The sequence below is a fragment of the Vespa velutina genome, chromosome 8 (assembly GCF_912470025.1).
Source record: "Vespa velutina chromosome 8, iVesVel2.1, whole genome shotgun sequence".
NCBI classification, from domain to species: Eukaryota; Metazoa; Arthropoda; class Insecta; order Hymenoptera; family Vespidae; genus Vespa; species Vespa velutina.
In genome coordinates, this window is record NC_062195.1 from 6,338,819 (window position 1) to 6,363,407 (window position 24,589).

Consider the following 24,589-nt stretch of genomic DNA (forward strand, 5'->3'; position numbering starts at 1 on the left):
CGGTACATGCTCCTACAAATCAACAAGTAAACGAAATCAAAAATAAAAATAGTCAACTTGAAAAATCATAAATTTATTCTATAAACTCTAGTAGATACGTCGTTATTTTCGTATAATTATTGTTAAAAAAATTCATAAATAGAAAGGTATTTATAATTTTTTGAAAGATAATTACCGGATATTATTCCATCCATTTGTAATAATGCAGCCTCCAACATTTTACTTGCCTCGCTCGAATTTTTAGATAAGAAATTCGATTCGTTCACCTGCACCGTAGTGTCGTTTCTCTCCTCACTTTTTCCCATAACTTATCACTGAAAGAGAAAATCATTTTAATGTAAATAATAATAATAATAATAATAACAATAATAATAATAATAATAATAATAATAATAATAATAATAATAATAATAATAACAATAATAATAACAATAATAATAACAATAATAATAATAATAATAATAATAATTTTAACGAAAAAAAAACGACTCGCCTTATTTTTTTTTTTTTTTTTTTTTTTTTGTAATATCAACATTATCGACCGTCTATTATATGTAAATAGTAATAATGGATAATTTCTTATCGGCTATATTCATAATTAAGGATTAAAGTCGTTGTTAAAATATTAAAAATTCATTAATAACAAAATAAATAAAACATTATCCAATAGACAATAAACAATATTATAATAATTACTAAGCGACAAAGTATTGTATAGTTTCGTAATTACATAAGTTGTATGCATATGCATTATATAAACAAAAATATACTCATGACCGGTCAACAATGTGATAAGAACATCGAAAACAGATCAGACGAGATCGGCCTCGAATGACACATAGCACGCGACCATCAAAGAGCATCGTAAACCTCAGAATGAGTCATAAGATTTTACTTTAACGATTCCGAGCTTTAATATTTAATGCGGTATTTATAAATCAAAAAGAAAGAAAGAAAGAAAGATCATGTTCTTTATCTTTAAAAGTATCGCTGTTAACAAGTCCTTACTCCTTTCACTTGTCATTTGTCATTTAACATTAAACAATATTATTATTTCGATCGGTAAATAATTTCCATTCTTTATCATTCGAAAACAAAAATATTATCAAACGTGGTAGTTATTCTTTTTTTTTACATCGCATGCATCATATGAATATTAATAAAGATAATACGAAATTTCTCGAAAAAAAGAAAAACAATAACAAATGATCGTTAACAATCTTATCGATAAAGTCGTAAATAGAGATGAATCTTACCGTGTCGTTTCATGATTTTCATTTGAATCGATGATAAAATGTATCTGCTACTTTTTTTACTTAAATAAAAAATATATATAAACGTTCATAAGCGAATGTTGTGCGAACGGTCAACAGGTACTAAAGAGCAACGCCCAATGGCTACGCCATCATAACGTATTCTGCCTCCACATTGTCTCTCTCTCTCTCTCTCTCTCTCTCTCTCTCTCTCTCTCTCTCTTTCTCTCTCTCTCTCTCTCTCTCTCCCACTCTATATACCACTTCTCTTTTTTATCTTCTCGTAAGTTCATTCTAATAAACTCGAAAGTGTATTTTATTTTTTTTTTTGTATCATCTTTGGTCATGTTATCATTTTTAAGAGTAAAGGTCAATTAATAAAAATAAATAATATTCAATGAAGGTCTTTAGAAAAAAATGAAGGATGTATTTTTGTTTTTCAAATCGTATATAAAAGATAAAGTAAACGTAACATTATTCAAATACAAAAATAAAGTACGATTTATTATCTTTATTGATTTAGGCTTATATCATTTGTAAAAAAATATCTGATGCATTACGTAAATCGTGATCATGGTTTGAAGCGTGAACGATGATTGATGTGTATAAAAGAGACGTATTTCGTGGTTTCACACGGTGACGCTACGCGTCGCGCGAAAATAAGTAAACGACAATACAAGTTATTCTTTTGTTCTCGATTTGATAATCGATTTCTTATCTCGATCTTTAATCTCGAATAAGTGATATTACCTTTTCATGAAATTCGATGTCCTTAATGAATGAATGGAACTTTACGATCCTTTTCTTTTATGTTTCTTGAACGACGCATTTATATATCCGATTATCACGGAAAAATGATTTTGTGTCCTTCCTATCATCGATCGTACACCCACATAAAAGATATATTTTATCTTTTATCTTTGTACAGATGAACTATCGTTGTTATCGTCGATCGTGTTCCTGAAAGAACATCGAACGATATTGCCAGTTGGGAACATACGATAAATGTACTATATGTACGTGTACCATTAAATAAATCGAATTCAATTTCGAATTTGGTTAACTTCTTTCTTGTTTTTTTTTTCTTGTCTTTTATTTATTTTTTATTTTCTTTCTTATTTTAATTAATGTGTTTTTTCTTTTTAAGACGAACAATGAAATTAATGGAGAATATCCGATTAAGATAAAGTATCTCAAGAGAGATGATCAAAAAACACGCACCGATTTGTGATCTTCTCCACTTTCTTTTGCACGGTGAATCGATTTGGCGTCATTCGATTCAAATTTCATACTCTCGATCCGCTCAATTTCGATCATACCGCGATATGCCCACGCGCTTACTTGTTTATCCTACCTTCGTAATTACAAATACAAATATTATTTTGAAAAGAAAAATCTTTCAAGTTAGAAATGAAAAAGCTGAGATTGCGCGTGACGTTCGGCGACACGACAACAACGACGACAACGACGGCGAGTTAAAATTGATTGTACACGTTACCAACCTTTGATTGGCGGAAAAATAAAGAAACAAAGAAAGTGAGGTTATGTTCGAATCACTCGAAGAAAAGATTTTACACGACTATGTACAAAAAGAGCCGAAGAACGAGTAGCGATTCGGTCCTACGATCATCATTTTTGTTTTCGTCGTTCTTTTCTTCGAAGAATTGAAATCGATTCCATTATCCTTTTAACGAACGGGAAAATACAGGAGAGAGGATACTTGGACATGAAGTTATCAGGAATGGATTGGTAGCAATGCTCACCGATATCGGTGAACGAGGATATGGATACTTGGCGCACTTCCGTTACGTTTTACTCGCCTATCTATCGTTGAGAGAAGGAGGGAAAAGAAAAAAAAAAAAAAACAGGAGAAACAAACGTCGAGGAGGATGCGCGTAGTGTTGTGAGATAGAAGAGAGAAATTTCGAGGATTGAAGGAGGCCTTGCCAACCCACCTTTAAGGAATGTGAGTAAGTAAATAAGACGCGTGTCCCGACCTCTTTTCTTTTTTCTCTCTCTCTCTCTCTCTCTTTCGTTTCTTTTCTCTTTCTTTCTTTTTCTCGCTCTTGCTTTCTCTCCCACTCCTACCATTCTCTAGATCTTTTGCTCTCTCTCTCTTTCTCTCTCTTTCTCTCTCTCTCTCTCTCTCTCTCTCTTTTTCTCTCTCTTTCTCTCTCTCTTTCGACGGCGCTGTCTTTCCGCGGAAAAGCCGCGAAAACTACGTCACGAGTGACGGATTCGGTCAAAACTGGGACAAAGTGCAGTGCACTCTGGCATTGCGCTTTACCCACCAGGTGTTTCTATGCCGTAATCTTCCCAGGATTGGGTAATACTCGTACCGTTGCACCTTGCTCTCGAATACCTGCTCGATCTTCGATACGAGAGTCTTGACACTCGACTAGGTACCACAAACTGACAGGTAAAGGTTTACGTTCGTCATTGTCTCTTTCGAACGAGGTAACTATATGTGTGAAATTCGTCCTGTATTAATACGTATACCGTTGATGTGATTCGGCAAAATTTTACGTTTGAACTCACTCCACGTATTTACTCTCTCCTTCGCGAGATTTTTTTTATCTTCGATCAGAATTCGAAAAGTATACGTGTCCTATTGTAAGAGTATACGTATATGTCTCTTTTAATACCGTGTAAGACGAAATTCATGTTAGATCGAAACTTTGATAAATGATAAATGTCTTAAGGGCGTTTCTCTTAAAGTTTCTCCTTTCTAAAATGTCGAAATTACATCTTAAATTGAAATTTGTTGTCATTTTTAGTTAGTGGTGTTATTGAATTAAATTAAAATTTATTAGATGTCATATCTTATATTGAAATAAAAATATCAATGGTAATTGTTACAAAGACGCTCTTAATGGTGCAGGTTAGATGAAGGATTCAAGATAGTTCCACCGTTTGGTATCATGTCAGATGGAGTCGATGGTGGCGGCGGGGAAAACGAGGTAGACTCTCATTCCTCTTCGCATGCAGAGGCTGGTGATTCTTCTAATCATAGAGAAGAAGAAGCATTGGATCCAGACAACGAAGCAGCTCTTAATACTAATTATGATAGTAGCGATGGAGCTGTTCCAGCATTTAGGTTAGATTAGCTTTCACATCCTTTAGAAGCCAATGAAAAAAAAAAAATTGGCACAAAATTGAAATGTATTAATGTATAACATAATATGTTTTATACATTATTTTGTCACTTTCACAGATGCGATCGCTGTGACAATTATGAAACTATAAATAAAACAGCATTTTGTGCTCATCAAGATCAGTGTCTTGGAAGTGGTGAACCAGGAGAAAGTGCAGAAGGTATCGATGGACCTGAAAACGATGGAGATGGAGACGAGGGTCATTCGGGTTTACGAACCCACAGAAAAATATTTGAGTGTGATGTTTGCAATATGAAATTTTCTAATGGAGCTAATATGAGAAGGCACAAGGTAAATCTATATGACAGCTGTGCCAAATTGATATGACAGCTGTGCCAAGAAAAAAAAAGAAGTTAGATCTTTCATATCTATATCGTATTCATTTTTTTTTTTCTTTTTATATTTTCATTTCTAGATGAGGCATACAGGTGTAAAACCATATGAATGCCGAGTATGTCAAAAAAGATTCTTTCGAAAAGATCATCTTGCAGAACATTTTACCACTCATTCAAAAACTTTACCATATCATTGTCCAATATGTAATAGAGGTTTCCAAAGACAAATTGCCATGAGGGCGCATTTCCAAAATGAACATGTAGGACAACAGGATATGGTTAAATCATGTCCATTATGTAGTTATCGAGCAACAACAATGAAATGTCTTAGGTTGCACTTTTTTAACAGGTAAATTTATATGAATTATACTTTTTTGTGTTATGTTTGCAAGTATAATTATAATCTAAAGAATACCTTTACTCAGATATATATATATATATATATATTTGTGTTTAGACATGGAATAGATTTAGATAATCCAGGACCAAACAGTTCAACTTCAATATTAAATAGTTGCACACCTGGGGAAGCCATGCCATCTGCTCCCCTATCCGACAGTGGTGATAGTACTGGCAATAGATCAGCGGACAACGCAACTCCTCCAATGCACTTTCTTACTCCTCACGTTGAAATATCCATTCCTTACCCAGAACAAACTACTAATCAACGGAATTCAAGTCCTGCTCCACTAAATGGTGATAGTCCAAATAGTCCACAAAGTGCAGATAGCAATAGTAATGCTCCAAGCAGTAGTCATCATCAATTACCTATTAACAGTAGTGGCATTCATAGGTAAGTACATTATTATTTAAGAACATTTTATTGGATATTTAATTTGTTTGTTAATATCAGAGAATATGAATAAATAATCTTATATTACAAGGAATGTGGGTGGTGGAGAAGAAGCTATCACACCTTCAATCTCTTTAATTCCTATCAAACAAGAGCCAAATAGCAATGGTATGGAAGATAGTGGAGCAACATCTAGCAATCTTTCATTGCCATCGTTAATCAAGGTCTCACCATTGAAGACACTATTACGAGATGATCTATGTCGTAAACTTTCGACAAGTTGCAGTAACAATAATAACACTAATAATAATAATGGTTCAAATTCCAATCTACATTCAAGGGGTGAACCCCCGACATCGACGAGACCTGATCCACGAAGTAGCGGTTTACAGTGTACACACTGTAGAATTACTTTTCCAGATCAGACGTTGTACTTTCTTCACAAAGGTTGTCACAGTGAGAGCAATCCATGGAAGTGCAATATATGTGGTGAGCAGTGCTGTAACTTGTACCAATTTAATTCGCATTTATTGAGCAAAAGTCATCAGTAGCAGCGAACAAAAAGTATGCAATGGCATATCATTTTTCACTCTTTATTTAAAACCATCTTATCCAGAAAGGGTACGTAGAATTATATGTCAAATAATATCCGTATATGAATATGCGCCGGGAAAATATAAATATATATATATATATACATATATATATACATATATATATATATATATATATGTATATATATATGTGTTATTTTAAAATATAAAATATATATATTTTAATATATATATTTATATTTTCAAACATTCAGATATAAAAACTCGATCCCCAACGAACTACTTTTAACAAGTACATACACATACATACATATAGATATATATATATTTATCCTGATATGTAGTAATTTAAAATTGTGAATTTTGGTAATAGCCATGTGCTGCCTTCCCCTTAAAAATTCTGCGCGTAATGGGAAGATTTGTGCCTTTTTTCAAATTTGCCGATTTTTACTCGTCCATCATATTGTCATCATGCGAACGATCCGTCCATAGAGCTTTACAGAATTATTCCAAGCTCTATTAGTAGTATTTACTTAGATATATATATATATATATATATATAGTTATATTGAATAAGTTACATAAAACTAGAACCATGAATATCTCGGTTACTTTTTATTATATTAAACATTTTTGGGGAAAAAAATATAGTTGGATCATACAGGAGTTAATACTGTTAGGATGAGAACTTTTACCTGAAAATCATATTTTGTAAAGTTTCAATTCGATTGTCGATTTAAATTTGTACTATTGTAATCACTGTAAAATATTAACTCTTTTGTATCCAACATATTTTTCGAGAGAAATTTCTTTTTTATAATTCAAACTAATTGAGATATTCGAGTTTTCAATTTTAGCTGACTCATTCGATATATCTATAGATAAAAACATTGGAATAGTCTTAGACTTTTTCAAAGATAAACAGAGTTAAATAGATAGATTACAAAGAAATATGAGAAAATTTCTATTAGATACCTTATTCAGTTATGCTCTTGATATGCGGCTTAAATGCTTTGAAACAGACACGATGTATTTTTGAACTTACTTCTTAATCGAGTTATCCTCAAGTATATCCCATATACGAACGCGTAATATATTAATATAACAACAATAACAACAAAATATATATATATATTTAGTATATTAAACTCTGCCTTTTCTTGCACTTTCTTGCACACACGTTTCACATGTCAGAATGAACACGACATCGGGTTAGTTAAAAGCATTTGCCGTTTATCCTACTAATTCATGGTGATATGTGGGTTTTAACAGGTGGACGATATACTTCACTAGCTAAACATTTTATTAGCGAGTCGATGTGTATTGCTGATTCACCTGTTCACCTGTTTTAGGTAGGAATGTTATACATCGGTACAGCCGATAATGAGGATAACGTGTACAGGGCACAAGCCACCAGGCATGTACTATATAAAAGGCAGGTTCGGAGATTTGACCTTGACATGAAAGGAAAAAAAAAGAAAGAAAGAAAAGAGTTTTTGCAAATACGTATTATTTCACGATATATGCACTACTTAGAGAACAGGGTCATATTCTCTGCTTTGCCTTTATGTTGAAGATTATTTTATATATAAATATTTGTACAGAAATAAACAAATTATTAAGAGAAAAATGCGAAATGGAAAGGAAATCTAAATAGTGATTACTACGTACATGGCATGCATAATTGATATTATGCACAGATATATATATTTATATAAGGAAAAGAATAGAGACACAACTACACGTATATATACACACATACAGAGAGAGATACACAACACTGCTGTAAATGGTTGTAGTTATTTAATAATTGTTCTGTATATCTCAGCATAGTATTTAATATGATCAATATTATTTATTAGCATATAAGTAATTTATTATTGCTTTGCATTCCAAGAGATGAGGTAGTGTATTATTGTAAACAAATGATCAGCGTTAACGGTGCTTTTTCTCTAGAAATTCATTGGATTATCTTTGTAAATTAATAATAAGAGCGTAAAGAATCTTCGAAGTCAAAAAAATTATTGGTAAATAATGTTTTTTTAAAGAAAAACGAAACAAAATTATAATATAAATATATATAGAGTTTTATATATATATATATATATATATATATATATATATATATATATATATATATATGTATATATATATATGAATTCAAGTTATTAAATTTGTTAATTGCACTGTCAATCTTTATTGAAGCATCATTGACGTACAAATTTTTTAGATACCTTTACAACATTGCGTGTTCATCATATTAGTTCGTGAATTTTTTATGGTATTGTGAAAATAAGTGCCTGATTTAAATAATTATTTTTCTTGAATTTGATTATTAATTAATTTGTCATAAAACAAAAAAAGAATGAAAAAGATGCAAACCGATTCTAACATCGATTTGAAAGAAATGAAGAAAAGATTCTTGTCTAATCCCACATTTAAATATATATATATATATATATATATATATATATATATATATATATGTATGTTTATATATATATATATATGGACCAGAAGCGTGCCCGCATTTACCACACGTGCTTAGAATAGCAATGCCTTTACAACTGTGATCACGTTTACAAAGAAAATAGTCTTAAACCTAGAAGATAGACGTAAAGGTATTTAGAAATACGAAAATATGATGAACACAATTTCGAATAAAAAGCCTTAGGTGCAACCCGCCCTTTGTCCCCCCTTAATTTATATGATATAAAATTAAAGTATATTTAATTCTATAAAAATGGGAAAAAAAATTATATTGTTGATGTTACTACGGTGTAATGGGTACAATTTAAATACATAATTCTTACATGTATATAAGGAATAGACCGGAAGACTCTCTCATCAGATACGTATTTTCAATTCTCCAATATCCCTTGTGTTGTTCCTCTAAAATTTAAGATAAATCAAATTCAACGATATCTCATTGTAATTTTCATTATGAAATATTTTATAAGAAATTCATTTGATTTATATCCGTAAAAGGAAATGAACATCCATTTGTTAAATTGCTTGATCACCAATTTGAATCTTTAATAAGCTAACAAAAGAAAAAAGAAATCTTAAAACTAAATCCAGTTGTCTGTTTAACATTCATGCGTCTCTTGGAAAAATAAAAGGATTCGAAGGAGAGTAGTGTATACAATCGGACGATTGCCTCTACATATTTATACACTTTATTTTTTTAATAATCGTGTCACGTGTATGAATACAAAGGCTCGTGTTATATTACAAAGTTTTCATTTTATTTTTCGTTTTTTTTTTTCCTTGCGCATTAAAACTACGAGAGAGAAAAATAAATAAATTTGAAGAAATCCTCTTCTCTGGAAGAGCATAGCGGTCTTTCGTTGCTCGAGTTTCACTCGAGCCTCGGGACCAATAATATATAAGAGAATATACCCTTATATCAAGTTTTCTTCGAAAATTTCTTATAATTATATCAGGAACCAGGTGCAGAAAAAGAAAGGTGGAGAAGAATATACATACACACCATAAGTTCGTAATCTTGACACACAAGCGTCGTTTACTTTATAAAATGGCAATAAAGAATTAGATCATGACGTAATTCTCTACAAATATATTCTCGTATCGTACATTCCATCATGTTATCGATCGAGAACGGAAAGGTGAAGAGGGAAGGATGAAGGGTAAGAAGAACGATATATACCTCTCGATAACTGTGTACAAAACACTGTGCATTGTAGAGAAATCCTTCCAATACGTCATCGTTCCTCCAGCATCCGGCAATATGCGAGAGAATTTTTGAAAGATTCTTCTAAAAATTTCTCATCCTCTCTTTCTCTTTTCTCTCTCTCTCTCTCTCTCTCTCTCTCTCTCTCTCTCTCTCTCTCTCTCTCTTAATTTTGTTCGATCAATCAATGACGTTCGTCTTGTGGCTGAGAATCGTTTCGATGTTTCGATGAATCCGCGCGATTTGTGAACGTTTGCTTCTCGGTGTCTCCCCTTCCTCGATGTAGAGGTTCCCACCCACTTCCGGCCAACCAGCCATCACCGGAGTTTCGCGTTTCCGGTCTGTAAGCAAGAGGAAACAAGTGCGATCGACCGGCCAATCAACCAAACCGAGTACTTCCCCAATTCACCTACGTTGCTCAAGGGCTCTCTCTCTCTCTTTCTTTCTCTATTTATCTTTATCTATCTTTCTTTCTCAATCGATATTTATCTAACAATATATATATATATATATATATATATATATATATATATATATATATATATATATATACATATATATATACATATATACATATATATATATATACATATATATATATATATATACATATATATATATATACGTATATATATATATACTTCCTGTTCACTCATTTATTTTAAATTAATTTTCTAAACGTGTTAGAATTTTTTGAACGATTAGATTATTGACATTGATCGAATTAATGTACATACGTTTCGTACATATATAAGGACTCTCTCTCTCTCTCCCTTCTTCTCTCTTTCTAATTCTCAATTGATATTTATCTAACGATATATACTTCCTGTGTTTTCTCTTTTATTTCTAATCAATTCGCTAAACGTGTTCGTATTTCTCGAACGATCGAATCAATTTATATACACATACACACACATGTATATATATGTATATATATATATATATATATATATATATATATGAACGAAACGTATGTATGTACATACATACATATATGCGATATATCGTCTAATGTTGAGCCTAAAATTGGACTGTAGGTTTGATTTTCAGCATCACGCGCGTCAATCTCAGAAATGCAAACTGGCGCATGTTCTCTCAACGATGAGATTCTAAAGTTAGAGGTAAGAGCACCGAGTCGAAAATGAATGAAGGCAGATAAACGTTAGGAACAATCGCGTCATTTTGTTTTATTATGTGATAAATAATTAAGCTGAAGTGTATGTCTTACCCTTCTAAAGGCCACGTAAGAAATTCCAAAGGCCATGGCATCTAGCCACAACTTTGCTATCGTCTCGTCTATTTTACGAGTACTACAAACAACCCCGACTATTTCCTGAAATATACCAGGAGCGTAAGCTGTAAGTCAAACATCGCGTCCTGGCGTATCGTATAATCATTATCTTTCCGTTTAGTGTCCTCTTATTTCAGCAGATATTGTTGTATTTTTGATTTTATTCGTTTAAAATACATATAAATGACGACAACTAAATATTTCATTCGTATATCTGCCTTCAAATAATTTGGATGATTTCTTTTCAAACTTGTTCTTATGAAAATTAATAACATGATTGTTTAAAATAGTAAAAAACATACTATTTTTTTAATACTTAATACTTAATGAATCGGTTGAGTTTATATTCAAAGTTCTCTTTATTCTCGTTTTATAACAATTATATTACTACCATTATGATCATTATTAACCTGTTAACTGGAGAAGATTTAATTCTCTAGAATCCAATTTGATTTTGCGTTTACAAAAAAATTTATATAATGTAAAAGTTATTTAACAGTATTATCTACTTATATTAGAATAATTATATTATATTTAATATAGTCTAGTATTCTATACTATTATTATACTAGTATAAGTTCTATATATATATTTAGTATAGTATAACTTATACTTAATAAATATTTAAAACGTTGAATATATATAAAGTAACAATAAAAAAATTTGTAACAGAATAAAGTGAAACTTAAGAAAAAAATAAAAAACTTAAAAAATAAAAATATCACAGTATGTTACTTCAAAGTTACATGGCGTTATAGACAATTTTAACTCCTATTAAGGAAACATTATTAATACTTTTCAATTCTTTTTTTATGATTCATTAATTAAATTTTTTATCTTATTTATTGATTTATTTTGTTTTACTTTTAATCAAGATAAATTTCATAGGTCCACGTTCATAGATCAAAAATCATCTCAGTTAACAGATTAATATTATTAAATTTCCATATAGGCTGATCCATTTTAATAAATCTAAACTACGATATTAATAATTTTTAAATATAATTCAAACAATGAATTTCATTTCATTCATAGGATCAACCCGCAGGAAACGATCGATTGAGTGAATTTCGTAAAAGGTCGGTTCTAGTCAAGGATCATTATCGAGGATAAGTTCTTTACACGTTCTCTCCCACAACGTACGTGACGTATACGCGTGAAGCACATTCAACCGCGGTTCGAATCAAATGAATTTATTATTTACGCCCTCTTTGAAATCCCTCTCTCCCACTTCCCTACCATACCATACTCTACCCCTACCCATACTCCATCCATTTATCTCTCGTATACTCGCCTCGATCATTCTTCGCAAAGCGTTCGTCGCGAATGCGTACGCAAGTACATCTACACTGAGGGTCAGAATCAAAATGGGGCTTTAGATTAATGTAATATGCACTTATCGAACGAATAAACACAAACGATATACGCCACGTGATATCTCTATTAGTATATAAGTATATATCGTAGAAAAATCTGCTTCAAGTTGTCCTTTATGATTCTTGTATGAGATTAACCCTTTAAAATTTATTATTAAAAAAAGAAAAGAAAAGAAATTACATTAGTGCTATCATAAGTGAAATTTTACCACAATATGTTATCTTTTATTTTATTGAAAACATTGAGAAAAGAAGTTAGTACATCTGTATAAAAAAATATATATACACTAATATATATATATATATATATATATATATATATATATAAAATATTATTATTATTATTATTTTTTTCTATTATAGAAAATAATAAAAAAAAAATTTAGTATATACTATACTAATATATAATGATTGCAAATTGGTATTTAGGTATTACTGTAGTTAGGATAAATTAATTATATTTCTTATCTTCTTGAGATGAAATTTCACCGATGATAACTTTTAAGAATTAAACAGATATTGTGAAATACGCATAATGTTTTCAAATGCTTACCTAATAATTTCTCAAGATATTGACACCTAGTTTCTGGATCACCTGGACTCATCGGCGCACCCGCAACGAGTTCCGCCAATTCTGCCTTTACCATAACGTTTAATCGGGCAGAGATTTCTTCGAGACCAACTGAAAAAAAAAAAGAATAATTATTAATAACTTATATATAATAACATAACAACATAACAAATAAGAAAGAGTTGAGCCTTGCAAAATATAAAGAATGCTTATGAAATCGCACGATGAATTGCTCAAATATATAATCTTTGATTGCATCGAGTTTAGTCAAGGTGGAATGTAGCATGAATGGCCATGGAATGCGTGCCTTAGCTTTCTCAAGGCCCATTTTGGACAGCTGCTTACTCCTAATAGGTTGAGACTTAAGCGGGACGTCTTTTATAGGTCCTCTCCATATTGTGACTAATCAGAATCAGTAACCCCGGGTGGGCCGACCATTAGACGTAATGAAACGGTACCGATTACAAATGAATACTTATTATCTACGATCGAATCCGTTAGAAAGAATCAATCCAAATTGTACTATTAAAACATTATAATTATTGATACTGGATACGTGTTATTTTAAAGAAATTTAATTCTTACATTTCAAATGTGATTTCTATAAAGGACAATCATTGTTATTAATATTCTTAATGATACCGTGTGTAATTTTAAATAAATGTAATTTCCACCTTTCAATTGCATTTTTCGCAATTTAAATTTGATTCTCAATGTTATATGATTCTATCTAATTATATGTATTATTTATATTTTTATAGAGATCGTTATAGAACCATAGCAGAGATTATTGAATTCATACGTCATCTTTTATATTATCACGTTTATAATACTTTACGTGTCACCGATTTCACGTTATACATGTTTGATAGTAGAAAGGACGCCGGTAACGAAGCTCCATTCATGCGAACTTCATTAACGAATCGTGCTTGAATCGGTTCCCACAAACGTGCACGCGATACGTGGCACGATACACGACTTCAATAGTGGGGAGGTGTTCCGGCGAGAAAGAGTTCTACGTAATGCTCGTTATGCAAATGCATGTAGTAGCCTCGTATACACGTGCACCATAGATCATAAGAACGTTACGCGACTTACACTTCTCTTTGTATTTTTTTTTTTCTTTTTTATTCTATAGTAACGATTGTAAAGGAGAAACGTTTTAAAGAGTAATACTTTGCATACAATTGCTTTAACATCGATTTGAGATGTTATACAATTAGATAAGAATAATTTAAGAAAAAATTTAATTATCTTCGATTAATTCTTACATAGTGATTTCTAATTACTAGAAAATTTAATTCTTAAAAATTACAAATTACTATGTCAATATTAATTGAAGATAATTTTAATTTTTAAAAAAATTTTGTCCGTTATTTATGATAAAAAAAAAAGAAGAAACATAATTTTTGATCATGAAAATAAGTATGATTAGATAAAAATTGTCTATCTATTTTTTATAAGAAAAAGTTTAGAAATTCGATCATAATTTGATCGTACTAAATACGGCCCTGGTTATAAGTAGATATAGTAAACGCGGAACGGTGTACGCGATAGTGACAGCGTGGGCGATGGTACGTTGAGCGCGTTGGACGTGGAGACGTCATATCCGGGCGCGGTAGGTCGAGCCAAGGTGAGGAGAGGCCGTGATCAGCCCTCTAATGAAGATAATCTCGCCTTGCATTTTAAAGGACTCGCGGAGTATACGTTTACGCGTACTTCCCCAGAGTCCGGAGGCGAGCCCTTTTGTTTTGCCGCACAAGATGCCGGTCCTTTCGAGCGCAGGAAGGATAACGTTTAATGGCGAACATGCTCAATGTCGATTTTCAATGTCGATAAGAGAGGAAGACGTGTATCTTCGTTTGTCCTTCGAGGCAAGCCGACTTAAACGTTGTATTAATTTAGAAAATATGAGTTAGTAAAAGAATATGATAAAAAATACACATGTACCTGGTTCAAAATTCTTTTTCATCCTTCGCCATTGTCTCGCATAAACCAAGGCCGAACAGCCCGCTACCAAAAAGAATACCACACAGGCGCATACCGCGAGTACAAGGGCGGCAGTCTGCCAATCCCATGAAAGAGTTCCTTCGATGTTCGATTTTCTCCTCTCTCGAGGATCATATGGCCTCTGCGAAAGTAAAACGTGTGTCTCTAAAATGTTTGCATATAAAAGCCTCGTATATTATACTAACCGACAACTATCGAAATTAAAAAAGAGAAACTTTAGAAGTCTATATACGCAGTTACGATTCTCGTTCTTTACTTTTTGTTCTTGAGAAGAAAACTCGTCAATGTCTCCCACGTTTATTTCGTCGTCGTAAGTAGCGTCGACGAGACTTCTCGTTTCCTGTCTTAACTCCTGTTGATGTTGTTGCTCCTGCGATTGTTTTTGTTGTTGTTCTAGATCCGGAAATCGCCAAAGCATCTTTGACGTCACCGCTTCCAAACGTCTTTGCCCATTCTCAGGTCTCTTCCTCGTTGAAAGAAAAGACCAGTCAAGTTCCAAAGCTGAAAGTGGTCCACATATCGCGTCTTGATGCACGGCGCAAGGGCTCAATGTGAACTTTGGTGCGCATCTTGTGCAGGGCCAACAAGATGCACGTTCGGTGGACCAGAATTCTAGACCTGGCTTACACACAGGGTACTGGGAACCGGATATCGCGCCGACGAGATCACAAACACCGACGAATAACGGCACTAGGGTTACCAGTAACCCGCAACAAGATTCCTTTGGCATCACCTGAAAATACATTACAATGACAATTGTTTTTATGTCAATTGAAAGTTCTTGTTCAAAAGGTAATTGATACATAGAAATTCGTTCATTTCTTTGACCTATACCACGTGACAAAGGATCTATCGTCTCACACGACGATTATAAAACCGTTGTTGTCATTATAATGCGTAATGAATCGCCATTGTTGGTATCCTGCGTACCAGTTTGGCATTATAGATCGTGTTACTTGTAATCATTGATTACTATACATGTGGTTAACCAATGAATACATTACTATCGGTTTACATTAGATTGTTATTTCTTAGATTCTTTCTTAGATAACTTACATTCATATAGATAAAAAATGATTTACATATATGTATATACTTAACCATACATGCAACACTTGAAATTGATGCAATTTATAAAGTACTCGTCCCTTTGTTTCTTGTTTCCGAATTTTATGCATGCGTGATCAGATTACATATGTGAGCATAAACTTAAACCAAATGGCTTGCCATTATTCAAATTAATCGACGTGAGTAGCCGGTACATGCCTCGATGTAAAGATTACGTTAGCACGAGCTCTTTTCGCGTATTTCAAACGTTTTATGCAAATAAATAAGCTCGTCTCTTTTTCTTTTCTTTCTCTCTCTCTCTCTCTCTCTCTCTCTCTCTCTCTCTCTCTTTCTCTCTCTCTCTCTTTCTCTCTCTTTCTCTCTTTCTCGTAGAAACTTTAACAATGGTTGAATTGTTACATAGTTCAGAGAAGTCGCTGTTCGTAAGAATTTTAAAGATTCATGACGACGCATAAAGTGGGAACGTCCAAGTATTCTTATTGTACCTTGTCTCCAAAGACATCGAGTAGTTCTTTCCAAAGTATTGAAGTCACGTTCGTGTTCGCACGTAAAGCACAAATACAAGTTCTACGAATTGACTTCGTTCTACGATCAAAATGAAATTTCTCGACATTTGTAGAGAAAGAAAAAGAAACATAGACGAAAACAAAAAAACAATAAAATTTCTTGTAAATTTGTGATCTTTTTCTTTTAAAATAAAATTCGGCACAAATACACGCATACAGATGCATTGAGATCTACGCATGAGACGAATAGCAGATCTTATATGTTTGATTAGTGCGCTATAAACTGCACGTCATTCAGTCTCCACAGGGAGTTTTTAACCCCACGGAGATAGCAAGGGAGAATAAGAGAGAAAGAGAGAATGTTGAAAGCCAAACGTCGATCGCAACCGATCGACGTAACTCGTCCGTATAAAGACTCTCTTTAAGCGGCAAAAGCGTTCGGACTGTTTCCACTTCCGGCTCGTTCTCGATGTAATTACATCCGCAGTTGAATCGCGATCTATCTACGTCATCTTTGATACACGAGTCTGTGCTTTCATGCGCGTACATTACAAGTACTTACGAATGCGTTCGTGTCTATTATAAAGCATTCTCTTGAAACTTTTCTCATTTTGTACAAATTAAAAAAAGAGATCGAAATCTTAGAAGTAAAAAAGAAAGAAAAAATTAGAACTATTGGTAGGAAGAGATTCGTCGTAATCTCTTATATATCTAAGTATATAAAATATATACATTGAATTATAAAAATGTACGCTAACAAGAATTCGTAGAAATTCAACAATAAAATTGTACATTTCCTTAAAAACAGTTATTTGCCACAACACATAATATGTAAATGATTAAAGTGATTAGATATTAGCTTAGTAAAAGGAGGAAGTATCTCTTATGTTACTCTTTTCTTTCTCTTTGTAGGTTGTTATCCGGTTTGTGCAGTCACGAAAGCAAATGTGAAGTAGAAACGAGAGTAGCTGAAGAAAATACAATAAGTCGCTTCGCCATGTATGGTACTCGGTAGTTTCTCTTCGCCTACTTAAAATTGCCTGTGCGCACGTGTCATATTTCTCGAGGGCGCAACATACACACACATACATATATATATATACTCAATCATCGTCGTCGTCCTATGTACACAATAAATATTCGCTGGCTAGTTCGCTTTCTCGCGCGCAAACTCGACGCGCGTGTGCAGACAGCCGAAGCGCAATCAAAATGCAACGCTTCGATTCGCTCGCTCGTGAGAGTCGACGATGCAAATGCAATCCCTCCGCCGAATTCGTCTCTTCGTGATGAGGATTTCAATCTCTGTTTATTTTATTTATGGATTATCGAAGGCCCTTGCGCAAAAACATGCCTCGACTAATAATCTTCGGCATCTTCGAAAGAACGACGTAATAGATATCTCTTCTTACACGAAAACGATGTAAACATTGCGAATCTTGCAAGAAATTTCTTTTTTTCTTCTTGCTCATTTTTCTTCTTGCTCATTTTTCTTCTAACGTCTCGTTGGTATAATCTCTGCTATTCTATCGTATATCGCACGACATGCATGCCTAATATCATCGATAAGAGAAACCGTTAAGTACTTGTGTGTGTGTCCTCCATTGACAAGATTCATACTTTGAATTCCATTCGATATTAAATATTGAATCAGATATACGTGTAAAATTTAAGTAATCTGATTCCTCATTAATTTGTAATGCAAAAGAGAGAGAGAGAGAGAGAGAGAGAGAGAGGGAGAGAGAGGGAGAGAGCAAATATTAAACATCTTTAAGACAAAACTCGATGAATGGGATTCGGAAGGAGTGGGCATAGTTTGCTTCCATTGACACGATGCAAAAGATAGAAAGAATTTCCTCTTGCTTTTCTACGGTGTCTGGTATTGTTTATTTTCAAACGAGACTTCAATAAACATCGAAAAAAAATAACTTTACTTCGGCGCGAGCCATAGCCACGTGTTTCATGCACGTCAACCACCACGTAGGATACGATCGAGGAATTTGAATTTAACGCGATAAACACAAGCTAGAGTTCATTTCATTGGCATTCGTTTTGAAAATAATGCCTGTGGTATTTCACGCTTGAAATGTCTATTTTGAATTTTCTTTTAATACTTTGTTTTAGTGATTGGTCATTTAACGATAATGTCTTATCTACAATTCGAAAAATTTCACGATATTAGGATCATTACGATCGTTTAAGTATAATGCAAATCTTGCTCGTTGAAAGATCGAAGAATAGTAGTCCATATTTATTTGAATAATTTTATTACTATTCCGATAACTTTCATTGCTATTACTATTCCGATTAGTCAAATATTATATACTATTACTAGTATAATCTACTAGTAGATATATAATATTACTTCAAATGTACTAATGTATTTCTGTATTATACTTCATATATAATACTGTATAATGTACTTTAATTATTAAAACAATTTACTTTAATATTATAATGTATATTAATTATTAATATAATTTAATTTAATACTTTAGTACTTTAATTATATGAAATTATTTTAATGTACTTTAATACTGTTCAATGTAATCAACCTAATTCAACTTCTATTTACTATTTAAATAAGTATTACTATTTCGATAAAAATTATTCAAATAAATATTAAGTATTATTGAAATCTTGTTTGTTAGAAGATCAAAGAATATTAAATTGTCGCTAACGAACCAATACGATTACACCGAATTACATCCTAATTACAAATTCACGCGAGTTTCATCGTTGGACAATATTGTTCATCGTATAGTTTGTTTGAATCCACATTATACGAGGAATCGTAAGATAATTCTGTGAATGTTGTGAATTCGGTGAAATATACGGCACACTACACGGAAGAGCAAACACGTGTACTACTTGCATAATTCATAAACGCACGTTGTCTTCGCTTGTCTCTGTCATCATGTAAACAGTAGATCTTTTCACGATCTTTAAAAACGTTTATATTATTTAGGTATACATCTTATCTAGAATTTAATTCTAGAGAATATTTGACAACTTTATATATATATAGATTGTCAAATATTTCTGATAGATTCTTAAGTTATTCATTGTGACCAAGTTGAGATACATATAGGTTTCTACTGTCCTATTGAAGCAATATTGAAGTCGATACCCTTTTAACGATGATACCGGTAAAGATCAATTGGTTACAAGGAAGTTATAAGTTAGACTGAATCTAACCGGTCCTATAAAAATTTCATTAAGATAATTATAACACGAACGTTTAATGTATTTTTTCAATCATAAAAATTAAAAATATTGATCGATCGATCAATAAAAATACTTACGCTGCCTTCGATTTCGGCTCTGTCATGATGTAATCCTATTCCTCATCGTCGCGGAGTCGAGGAAGTTTAAAAATTTTTCTTTGCTTATTCTTTTTTTTTATGATTCTTTTTTAATCACGGCACCCAATTGAATACATGAAATTGATATAGAGTCTAGAAAATAAAAATTCACGTATCATTAAGGATGGTCTGTCAATTTTTGTTGATATTTGATTTAATGTTGTCGTAGTTCATGCACAAAAATAAAAAAAATTAATTCATTGTTATCACAACACACACGATCACTCTCTGTCTAATAGATTGTAGATAAGAGGAAGAAAGGAAAAAAGGAAAAGGACATTTTTACAAAATACAGATATGTGATATTTTTCTTCTTATCTCGTTGTATCTATCCTCGACGTTTCTTTCGAAGTACGTGCGTACTAATGCGCGGTCGCAACGCGACTAGTCCGACGAGTTATACTAATTTCCGCCCACGACATAACTGCGAGAGTCTAGAGTGAGAGAAACGAAGATAGAGACTAGAAGAGACGAGGCAAAGCGCATACGAGAGAGACAAGAAAGAATGAAAGAAAGAGAGAAAGAGGGAGATGGTAAAAACCGAGGTCGATGGGGTGGGGGGAGAGAGATCGTAGGAGAGGAAATCTCTGTCGGTGGAAAGAAAGAAAGGGGTGGGGATGGGGGGAAAAGAAAGGAAGAGAAAAAGAGAAAGAGAACTTGGAGGTGAAGTAGTTTCTCGACGGGTTCTCTCCAACTAGTATTATATATATAGATATATAATTCTTACCTGGACGATCAACCCTACTTCTTCCCAAGTGACCACCATTCCTTTAGTAGGCTGACCGATGCATCTCTGGTAATAACGAAGGAGCAACCAGTTTCTAAATCGTCTACGTGCTTGAATGCAGAGAGATAATATCTTGGATATGTCCATCTTATTCTTTTTTTTACCTGTTCTTTCGAAGAAAAAATATTTTATATTATATCATTAAAATGGATACACTTATAAATCAAAGAATTAAAAATAATATTTATATACTCGATATATTTATTATACATACCTTATTGTATCTGCATTTAAAAAAAATTTTAATCTCATAATTAAAAACCAATTTTAATTAAATTCTATACAAATAGGATATTTGAAAAATAGCCTGAAAAAGGGACATTAATTTCCTTATATTAATATGGTTTCTAGCAAATGATATAAATTGATTAAAATAAATAATTATGAATGAATTCACACATTCAAAATTCATGTGTGGTATAAAGTGCCTTTTTTGTTCAAACAAATGAAAAAATTTAAGGACGGAAGAGTAGGAATGTAAGAAGTTAACAGTGACGATACACAGGCATACGATGTGGAGCGTTTTAACCCCTGGGATTTCAAAGTATGACTTCGCACAGGATCTGTCCCCACTTCCTGTTTCATGTCGAACGATTTCCCCGAGACAGGATATCCCAAAGTACTCTATGATCTCCATGCAGCCGCATTTAGTAAGACAGACAGCATCTGGACTTGGTCTGTCTTTGGTATGCCAGTTTGTCCTCGCTACGCGATCTTCGCTGTAGAGACTTTATTTCTCCCTCTTTCTTTCTCTCTCGACGTTATATCTCCCATCTCCTTCCTGCATCTCGTGCCGACCTTTCGTTCTACGTGACTGGAATTTCATGAAAACAAAGATAAAGATCGTCATCCTAATAACTGTCTATATCTCAGTAATAGCGCGCTTAGGATCAAACGGCGATGAAAAGTTAGATAAAATGTATAAACGATTTTTTAGATCTTCCATAATGATCCGATATATCTATGGTAAAGCTCAAGAATATATTATGAGGTTTTATGTATAAAAAATTTGTTTTCTTTTTTTTTTTTGTTTATTTTTTATATTCATATAAGAGGATGCTCATAATTAATGATAGTGATTATTACTTTCTTTCGAATCAAATTCATAATAAATATTTACATTTTACAAAATTACCTCTTAATTCGATATATAGAAAACTCCAAGATTACGTATGTACGTTTTTGACTGTCCGAGGAGTCGAGATGTAGGAAAGGAAAGGAAGTACCAAAATAGATCGAATATTCTTCATAATTCTGATCAAAAAAAGCGCCTGTAGCTAGAAATACATATATCGCTATCGTATTTAAAACGAATATCCCTTTCATTTTCTACTTTCTCTTTCTCTCTTTCTCTCTCTTTCTCTCTGTCCTCTCTCGTTTCCATTAACTTTTCTTAAGTACAATTTTCTTTTTTATCGTCTACTTATTTACTTTCTTATTTCTTCATATAAAAACACAAATAATAAAGAAATATATGAGGAATAACTTTAAAATATTATATTCAAAAAATTTTTAATGAACTAGCATAAAACATATGTACAAGATACACAATCGAAGCGCGGTAAAAATACTTGAGATCAATATTAAAAATTATTATTTAAAATAATATCTCATTATGTTTTGTTTCTGCATTTGAATTTGCATAAGAATTATAATAGATATATAATACTTTTTTCCGATAAAATCAAAGTAAAAAATTTAATAAGTTTTATAGAATCGTTACTAATAATATTGGTTACAAGTTGTTGACTCGCTTTTCTGGGACAATATGGCGGTGTACTAGTTAATAACTTAAACGACCGCTAGTGAGCGCTCTTGTATCTCGTGTTGTAGCATGAAATGGTATAAACAGTATGCGACATTCATAAATCTTAAGTAAATCATTTGATAATATAAATGGAAGAAGTGTTTTTCCTGCTATCAAGTAAAATACGACGTAAAAATGAGTGCACGAATTAGTACAAATACTGGTAATATTAATATAATTTTATTAATTGTTTTGAAAAATATGTATCTGTACATATAATCACATAGTCATGTTTTTTCTCTGCTTTTAAGAATTTTGTTAATTCGTTATATTTCTCAAGTAATAGCGTTTAAAAGATCATTATAACCTCTTTTTCGTATCTTTTAAATCCAATAATTTATTCAAATATAATTTCTATATATCGTATCGACTTATATTAATTTTCAATTTTAACAAAGTATTTTTATATTTTTCGTTTTAAACTGATTTCGCGATTTGCTTACGTGGCTAACTATGTAAATTAATATTATTATATATTGTTTTAAATATTATTTATTATGAGCCTGTAATTTGTAACATTTTATGTCATTTTAGATTGTATTGTATTATTTTTACAGTAGAGTCAAGAAAAATGAATGAAGAATCTTCAACAAAACGGGCTATATTAACAGTTAGTTTGGTATTCGTTGCATCACTAACTGCTTTGTCTTATGTCTATATGAGTTTTCCAGAATTAGCAGAGTATGAAACATCTTTTGTATAATTTGTCATGTTCATTAAATTAAGATAAATTTTTTTCATATTTCTTTATATTTTACAGGGAAGAAAAACAATATATGAAATTACCCTTTCATATAGAAGATGCAAAAAATCTTGGAAAATTATTAGGGAGATATAAGGATCTCTATTATTTTGAAGTACTGGCAGGACTCTTTGTTACTTATATATTGTATCCTTTGTCTTAAGTATATTTTATATTTCATTAATTCGATAAATATCTCTCATATTGTTTTCCTTACATATATGTATCAAATCAGTTTGCAAACATTTGCAATTCCTGGATCTATTTTCCTATCTATATTATCTGGATTCTTATTCCCTTTTCCTATAGCACTTTTACTAGTATGTACATGCAGTGCAGTGGGTGCAACGCTTTGTTATCTTCTGTCATCGTTATTAGGAAGAAAGTTATTATATAAATATTTCCCAGAAAAAGCTAATGAATGGACAGTGATGGTAGCTAAGCATAAAGATCATCTTTTAAATTATATGCTATTTCTTCGAATAACACCACTCCTACCTAATTGGTTCATAAATTTAGCTAGCCCTGTAATAGGAGTCCCTATAGTACCTTTCACAGTGGGCACATTTTTTGGTGTTGCACCACCATCATTTGTTGCAATACAAGCAGGACAAACATTACATAATTTAACGTCGTCTAGTGATGCATGGTCCTGGAATAGTATGATTATTTTATGTATTTTTGCATTGCTTTCTTTAGTACCTGTGTTATGCAAACAAAAACTCAAAGAAAAGTTTGAATAAATTGGTAGTGATAATTATTTATATTGTGACATTCCCCAGTGCTGCTTGCTGGAGATGCATTTTATGTTCCTATTTAGGAATATATCATGTTAATAAAGTAATTATTAAGAAAACTGTGAATAATTTAAAATTATTATTTAAGAGGATATATTTTTTATTCCTCTGCATATCTGATTATTTTCAAATTATATTAATAGATTCAATTATATTAATAGAGAAAATTTATTTTTAATCCGATGTTAATAATACATTAACTTATTATATCATATTTTTTAGTTAAATTGCATATTAATCCAAATTACAATACTTCTTTTATTTATTTTATTATTCTTTTGATATCTACAAATATGTCTATTTGGCATATTGGTCTGTTGTGTTTCTTAAATATGTTAAATTCTTTCTTGTAGCAATTTCTAATTTCTTATAAAATGTTTGCATGTGGCTTTTTTCATTATATTTTTCATTATATTTTCATTGTATAAATTATAGTATATGTAAATAATTACTAAAAATATAAGATAAAGCATTACATATATATATCA

The 24,589-nt window shown here is 31.9% G+C and overlaps 3 protein-coding genes and 1 long non-coding RNA gene across 11 annotated transcripts; 2 read left to right on the plus strand and 2 right to left on the minus strand.

The window, feature by feature from the left end:
* The first annotated feature begins 2,510 nt into the window (after window positions 1–2,510).
* On the plus strand, window positions 2,511–8,940 carry LOC124950834 (zinc finger protein ztf-16-like). Of its 4 annotated transcripts, XR_007101442.1 has the most exons (7): window positions 2,511–3,219; window positions 4,135–4,350; window positions 4,468–4,699; window positions 4,824–5,092; window positions 5,201–5,536; window positions 5,628–6,157; window positions 7,443–8,940. XR_007101442.1 is itself a non-coding variant. In XM_047498184.1 (6 exons), coding segments are annotated over exons 1-6 (1,515 nt in total). In that variant the 5' UTR covers window positions 2,561–3,217; the 3' UTR covers window positions 6,088–8,940. The 4 variants fall into 4 exon arrangements, 3 of the variants coding, with proteins under 3 accessions (XP_047354140.1, XP_047354141.1, XP_047354142.1); XM_047498184.1 differs by having other exon boundaries at window positions 2,561–3,219; window positions 5,628–8,940; XM_047498185.1 differs by having other exon boundaries at window positions 2,566–3,223; window positions 5,628–8,940.
* Window positions 8,833–20,837, minus strand: LOC124950835 (tumor necrosis factor receptor superfamily member wengen). Of its 4 annotated transcripts, none has more exons than XR_007101443.1 (6): window positions 19,909–20,412; window positions 15,289–15,765; window positions 14,973–15,153; window positions 13,005–13,133; window positions 9,761–10,125; window positions 8,833–8,982 (listed from the first exon to the last, which is right to left on the minus strand). XR_007101443.1 is itself a non-coding variant. In XM_047498188.1 (6 exons), the coding sequence occupies exons 3-6, from the start codon at window positions 15,760–15,762 to the stop codon at window positions 9,965–9,967; spliced, it is 945 nt and encodes a 314-aa protein (XP_047354144.1). In that variant the 5' UTR covers window positions 15,763–15,765; window positions 19,909–20,061; window positions 20,696–20,837; the 3' UTR covers window positions 9,254–9,964. The 4 variants fall into 4 exon arrangements, 3 of the variants coding, with proteins under 3 accessions (XP_047354144.1, XP_047354145.1, XP_047354146.1); XM_047498188.1 differs by lacking the exon at window positions 8,833–8,982 and adding an exon at window positions 20,696–20,837 and having other exon boundaries at window positions 9,254–10,125; window positions 19,909–20,061; XM_047498189.1 differs by lacking the exon at window positions 8,833–8,982 and adding an exon at window positions 19,802–19,806 and having other exon boundaries at window positions 9,254–10,125; window positions 19,909–20,414.
* Window positions 20,838–20,966: 129 nt separating this feature from the next.
* Window positions 20,967–22,178, minus strand: LOC124950836. Its single transcript, XR_007101444.1, has 2 exons — window positions 21,891–22,178; window positions 20,967–21,569 (listed from the first exon to the last, which is right to left on the minus strand). It is a non-coding gene; the product is annotated as an uncharacterized LOC124950836 (long non-coding RNA).
* A 377-nt stretch (window positions 22,179–22,555) lies between these two features.
* Window positions 22,556–24,507, plus strand: LOC124950846 (transmembrane protein 41 homolog). Of its 2 annotated transcripts, none has more exons than XM_047498223.1 (4): window positions 22,556–22,725; window positions 23,123–23,243; window positions 23,323–23,451; window positions 23,540–24,507. In XM_047498223.1, the coding sequence occupies exons 1-4, from the start codon at window positions 22,698–22,700 to the stop codon at window positions 24,045–24,047; spliced, it is 786 nt and encodes a 261-aa protein (XP_047354179.1). In that variant the 5' UTR covers window positions 22,556–22,697; the 3' UTR covers window positions 24,048–24,507. The 2 variants fall into 2 exon arrangements, with proteins under 2 accessions (XP_047354179.1, XP_047354178.1); XM_047498222.1 differs by having other exon boundaries at window positions 22,557–22,725; window positions 23,120–23,243; window positions 23,540–24,505.
* The last annotated feature ends 82 nt before the right edge of the window (window positions 24,508–24,589 follow it).